The 6,445-nt window shown below is 29.9% G+C and overlaps 2 protein-coding genes across 2 annotated transcripts in view; one reads left to right on the forward strand and one right to left on the reverse strand.

Annotated features, from left to right (window-relative positions):
* The window catches only part of LOC128390990 (uncharacterized), a 48,852-nt gene extending 47,408 nt beyond the window's left edge, over nt 1–1,444 (reverse strand). Inside the window, exons 1-2 of the mRNA XM_053350810.1 lie at nt 932–1,444; nt 672–818 (exon numbers count right to left, since the gene is read on the reverse strand). Coding sequence (XP_053206785.1) covers nt 672–818; nt 932–1,079 — 295 coding nt within the window. The 5' untranslated portion in view covers nt 1,080–1,444. The remainder of the gene's footprint in view (nt 1–671; nt 819–931) is intronic.
* Nucleotides 1,445–5,618: 4,174 nt separating this feature from the next.
* On the forward strand, nt 5,619–6,442 carry LOC128390997 (uncharacterized; the record flags this gene model as incomplete). The annotated part of the gene is made up of 1 exon (XM_053350817.1): nt 5,619–6,442. A coding segment is annotated over exon 1 (430 nt), but the record flags the coding sequence as incomplete, so codon positions are not given.
* Between the last annotated feature and the right edge of the window lie 3 nt (nt 6,443–6,445).

The following is a 6,445-nucleotide window of genomic DNA, read 5'->3' on the forward strand; positions in this document are numbered from 1 at the left end:
ACCAATTGTAAAAATTTAAAATACTCACACTCGAGTGTGTAAATTATTATTATTATTATTATATTGAATTAGCTTAATTGTTGGCTTGATTTTTTGCTAATCCGCTTTTCACTTTTTCATCAGATTTTGATTATCTGATTAATCTTGTGGTGTTTATATCACTTTGAAAGTTGATTTCTTTGTTTAATCTTGATCATTATTATCCTTAATTGTTATCAATGATACTTATCTCATCATCTGGTTAATCAATCATTCCGCTTCTCATACAGATTTGATTAGGATTGTTTTGTGTTAAGGGTTAAAATCAGACGTAATTGTATTGGGAGATTAAAAGTAAATTGATTTGAAATTAGTTGAAAGTTTTATCTTAATCTGATCACAATCGATTTAGTTTAATCACAATTTGTGAAAATATTGATTCCTTTTTCCTTTTCTCTATCAATTGATTTTCTTTTCTCAAATAAATAGATTTCTCTATTGATTGTAATCTCTTAGTTTGTTATCAATGGGATAGAAAATTGATTTACTCTCTTTCTCTTTCTCTCTCTCATTGATCATCAATGATTTTTAAAACGTGTTCCAAACTGAGATGATTAAAGATGATGATGATTATCAACTTGTCATTTATTTTCGAGTCAATTTCTGTCTCGATTAACCTTTAGTACTCTTACCTTTTCGAGCATCCAATGTATATATTGGTGCTAAGGCATCATCTTTATACCACAAGATGAGTGCTACTGAATCATCGGGTGTCGATGTCGTCACATGACACGGTAAAGCGGCCTTACCACGGACAACGGCAGTGTAGCTAAGTGATGCTGTTGAGACACAAGAATAGAAATTGGAAAAAAATATTTCTCGATTTTTGTTGCGATCTAACTTTTAATTGTTTCCTCCAGTAATTAGTTAACTAATTTAGGCTTTTACTTACCGAAAGGTTGATCTGTAAATGGTGTTACTTCATAGGCACAGGTAACTGTTGCTGTTAAACAAATAATTGCACTAATCCAATATCCTATTGAGTAATTAAACATTTTGTAACAATCAATATGATGGTTACAATTAGTTTTAACTAACATTGTCTTCAATTGATTAAAATTTGTTTTGTAATCGCTTTTTTTTTGACTGTTTTTTGAGAAACTTTTTGTTGAAATTTGATTTTTTTTTGTTGTTGTTAAATTGTTTTTCTATCTTGTTTTTTTTTATACTCTTGATTAAGTTTTGTTAATCAACTTTTTTTTTCTTATCATCAAAGTTTAACTTTAATTAATAATCAATGTTGATGAGCATTTGGCAACAAAGAGCAAGAAAAACACCACATTAAGACACACAGTTAAAATTGGATAATAAAGTTTTGTCAATAATTTATATGAATTAACTGTTTTCACCATGACAAGAACAACTTTCCATTTAGAACTGTTCAAACTGTACTTCGAGTGTGAAGAAAAAAAATCGAACTCACTGCTTCACCGATTCACTTTTAGATGGCGCTAACAGTCAATTCTTTTTTTCCTTCGAAATGTTAACGTCGCCATCTAGTGGTTAGAATTTCAACTAAAATGTTGGTCTTTTTTTGAAAAAGTTTCGAAAACCAAAAAATGACAAATGAACATGTAATTATTATTTCTTTTTAAATTGTTATTATCTTTCTGGAATAGATTTAAATGAATAATTAAACTTGGGACTAAATGGTGAAACTAGTTAGTGTATTGTGATCTAATTTTTTTTCTTACCAAATAGGAAAAGGAGATAAAATCATTAATCTTATGCCGAAAACGATTTGAAATAAAATTCAGATGAGGAAAAGAAAATGAATTGATAATAATAAAGAAGTTTTTTGAATTGAATTGTCAACAAAATATGATAACAGTTAATTGTTTGAATGTAATGTTTAATTTCTGTAATTGTTTGAGAGTTTAAAATGACATTAAAAGACTCATAGAAAACCATGATGATGATAAAATGAATCGGAAACAATGAGACGAGTACAATTATCTTAGCATGGAAATAAAAAAATTCCAACAGATTATTTTGACACCGAGAGTAGATTTAATTCATTCTCAACTATCAATCACTCATTTGTGAATTAATATAAAATCGTAAAGGTAAAAATTAAAAGAGAGAGAGAGAGAGAGAAAAGAACCAAAATTTCATTGAATAATCTATGAAATAAACAAACACAATTATCCTAATTACTGCGACTACTTTGAATTTCTATTGAAACCGGTAGACAAAATTGATTCCGATTCATTGAATTCAGTTAATACTTTTACATGATGTTGATTCTGAAAGATTATGATGCGAATGATTATAATGATTTAGTTGATTCTGAGCATATTCATGGTTAGCATGATGATTCAATATCGATCCACCTTCCCTCTCCCTTTTTCAGAATCATCAGTTTCATGCAATAACAATTCAGAGAGAGAGAGAGAGAGAGAGAGAGAGAGAGAGAGAGAGGCAAAAATCGATATCATGGAAATCTTTACAATTCTGTTTCCACCTCATTCTCCATCGTTAATAATAGCTCTCTCTCTCTCTCTCTTTCTATTTCTCCTTTTATATGTATGGATTTCAGTCTGAATTCAATCGTCTAATATGATAACTGAATAAAAAACAGGGAGAAATTCAAAGAATCCATTTTGTTCAGTTCTCTTCTTCACAATTTTTATCTTTTATCGTTGGAAAAATATTATTCATGTTGAATAACATTCAGAATCTGTTTTGTATCCACAATCAAAAGGGACAAATGTAATTGTGATTCTCATTATTAATTCCAGTTTATCAATCGTAATAGTAATTTCTATTACCACCTTAACCATAACAATTGTCTAATTTACGATTATCATACTAAAAGACAAATTGATTTCCTATTTATTGTTGTACAATCAATCGCATTGAATTGATAGAGAAAAAAACAAATCGAAACTGAAAAATCAATTCAATTTCTTGATGATCATCATTTCAAACAATTGAAAAAGTTTATTGGTTAAACTTTAATTTTCATTGTAAATTTTTATCTAATTGCTACTGTTGATTGATAATCTTTCATACTAAGATTTGTATTGATTTGTTGATTTCAAATTCTGTGTTTGTTTCATGTTATTAATTTAGTTTTTTTCCATTAGTGATAATTAATCATTTACATGAATTTTTATCCCAATTTAATGTCAACAGAATAGTTAACAATTAATCATCTCTGATTGTTGTAAATTTTCAGAGGTTAAACTTTAATTGATCGTGAAGGAAGAAAATGATTAAGATTAATTTAGATTTTCAATTAATCACTGGGATTCTGATTCCATTAAGTTAATTGTACAGATTATCAATTATTGTTAATATCGAAGATTACATTTTAGTGATTACAATTAAATACATTATCATTGGTCAAAGAGGTTTATTTTGATTGACCATCTCGTCGTCAAAAAATTATAATTTACAGACAATTAGTTGAAAATGAAAATGTACAAATTATGATGAGAGACATTAAATTGATACTAATTGTGAGTATGTAGATTTACAATTTATCTTAAAGGACAAAAGGATTATCAATATAATCAATAAATTGATGTTTGATTGATAAATATTGACTTTTTCCGATTTCTCCTTGTTACCCAATAATAATTAGTAAATTGAGCTTAATCACCAGGGGGTTTTATTCAGGATAAATATTCAATCTCGATTAATTCACTCATGGATTCCAAATGAGTGTCTCTTCATTTTTATTTGAAGATATTTAAATTACTATTCCTAATGAATTTGACATCCTCGAAGCATCAATAATAATATATGGAAAAAGATTGGAGCCCAAATCTCCGAACAGCTTATTCGTCGATCTCCTTCCAATTTTAAACAGAGGAAAAATTTGATTGCAAATAGAATCGCGATCTGATTGAAACTCCAAAATGCTCGGAAAAAAGCAGTTCGATATAGACAATCTAAACATTGCCTTATGAAAACGATAACACAGAAATAGGCTAGATAAGCATCGGCGAGAAATAATGGCGAGTGTACCATCCACCAGCTAATTGACATTAATCCATCCAATTTGATCGTTAAGGTGATTGTGTAAAAAAATATCGCCGTAACCATGATGATCAATTCAAAGACTGTCACACCAAACCAATTAACCAGCTCCTTTAATGTGAACATTGTGATGATTTGATTTTTAACCTTCTATTGGGTTAGTCCAAGATTTTGGTACAATATTAACAATCAAGGTCGATTTGGGGCTTAAATGGTTGATTGTTTTTCTTTTACAATTAGATTGGTGGTGTGTTAAATATACAGAAATTAGATGTTGAAATGATAGGCACAAATGTTTCACTAATCATGAAGGTAAATTCAACATGAGCAAATTGTGAGGTTAAAAACAGGTTGATGATGATTTCCGATGAGTTATAATGGTTTGAGTTAAAGAAGTAAACTAATTATTAGAATCAATTTAGGATCAAAATAGATACAAGTTTATCTTGGAAATATCATCAAGATTTACTGAGAGTAGGACATTGTTTTTTTTTCTCACAAAAGCCTCTCATTTTTTAAGAAAGTTAATCCCTTCTAATGGTCATATTGAGATGGTAAATATTAACATTAACAACAGAGAGATGAAGATAAGTCCATGTGCATTTGTAATTGTTTCCCATGTGGTGGTGGTGTTATTGTTGTTAATTGTAATTGGAAAGAATAGAAATAAAAAAACAGAGGAAAAATCAGATTAATATAAACAATAAGAGCTAGTTGGTATTGGAAATCATACCTGGTAAGCGTATTCAATTTCTTCAGGTTTTGATAAATCTCGGTTCTTTCTGATCTCGTTTCTAACTCGCTTCAAGTAAAACTTTTTATCCGATAATTCTAGATTATAACCATATCGTAAAAGTGACCTGTAAAGGTTGATAACATCCTTTGAGGTGATCACAGCCATAGGAGATGAGACACACACATACACCAAGCAGAATTTTCTAAATGAATCGGTGTGTGTGTGTGAGAGAGAGAGAGAGGAAATTGTAACTCTCTTGATATTGAGATTGTGAAGGGATAAAAAAAAAAGAGGAACAGAGAAAAACGTTTGGGTGGGAAAGGTAACCAAAAACCGAAAACCAAGTCAACACGTCAATCTGTTTAGGCACAGGAAGAAGGAAAAGGAAGTAGAGAAAAGATAACAGAATAGAAAAAATTTAGAAAAAAAATTTGATCACAACATTTAATCATCCAACTCAAAAACAAATAATTCTCATCAATGGGGAAAATTAAACAAAGACACTTGAAAATACAGAAAAAAAAAATAAAGAGATGAAGCAACAACAAACACAGAGAAAGAGGGAGAAGCAAAAATTTTAACCTAATTACCAGAATATTTGATCCATGGAAAGTTGAAAGATTTCATTGGACTTGGAAAGGTAGAAAAAAATTGAAAGATTAAAAATCAAGGTGATTAGAGGGTTAAAACAATTAACAATAGAAAACAAGAGAATTGTTTGAAAACCCAATTGTTAAGACGATTAAGAGTAAAAAAGATTAACCAGAAAAATGGAAAAAAGGCCTGACCAGAATGTTGAGTTTTCTCAACAACAGATGTCGCCACTTTTATGGAAAAGAAGTGAACATGTGGCTAAATGTCACACTTTGCAAACGAATTTCGACCAATGAGAGAAGAGACCATTATGTTCATTTGGAACATTTTTATTTTCTGTTCTCAAGTTAATGTAAGAAGATCAATTGTAAATTGTGGACAAAAATATATTCGCTATTAAATTGTATTAAAAATTAACCAATTTTGATTAAAAGTGTTAAATTAACAGTGAAACAATCGACAGACAACAGAAAAATAATAATGTCCTGTGTCGTTTTTTTTAAAATACCTATTGTAATTTAAGTAAATTTTTTTCTCTATTTAATTTATCCTCCCTCTTTTCTCATATCCATTTCTTTTTTTTCTTGGTTTAATTGGGAAAAAAAGGAAAATTTGTTTTTTTTTTCTTCTTCTCAATCCCTTTGGTCTTTGTGTAAATGGTTCGTGAGACTCGTCATCTGCAGATCGGCAATTTGCCGGAAAATATCAGCGAATCAAAAATTGTGGACCACTTTAGCAGATATGGAATAGTACAACGTGTTAAAATATTGGGTGGAAAATGTGATAATTTAAGTGCAACCGTATCTTTTATCGATATAAGAGCAGCCTCTAAAGCCCATAATTCGGAGAATAGATTGGAGGATCGAAATTTGTGGACAAAATATTATGAGCCACCTTTTTCATCATCAACCTCGTCCTCCTCAACCACAACGGCGGCAGGTTCTTCGATCTCTTGTTCAATTTCAAATGCATCAGTAACACCAACAGCAACAGCCTCTTCTCTACCATCCTCTTGTTCATCATCATCTTCTTCCTCTACCACCAATTTAAACACCACCAATATTAACACCAACACCTCCAACATCTCCA

This window comes from Panonychus citri, unplaced genomic scaffold (assembly GCF_014898815.1).
Source record: "Panonychus citri isolate SS breed McGregor unplaced genomic scaffold, ASM1489881v1 Contig00133, whole genome shotgun sequence".
NCBI lineage: Eukaryota > Metazoa > Arthropoda > Arachnida > Trombidiformes > Tetranychidae > Panonychus > Panonychus citri.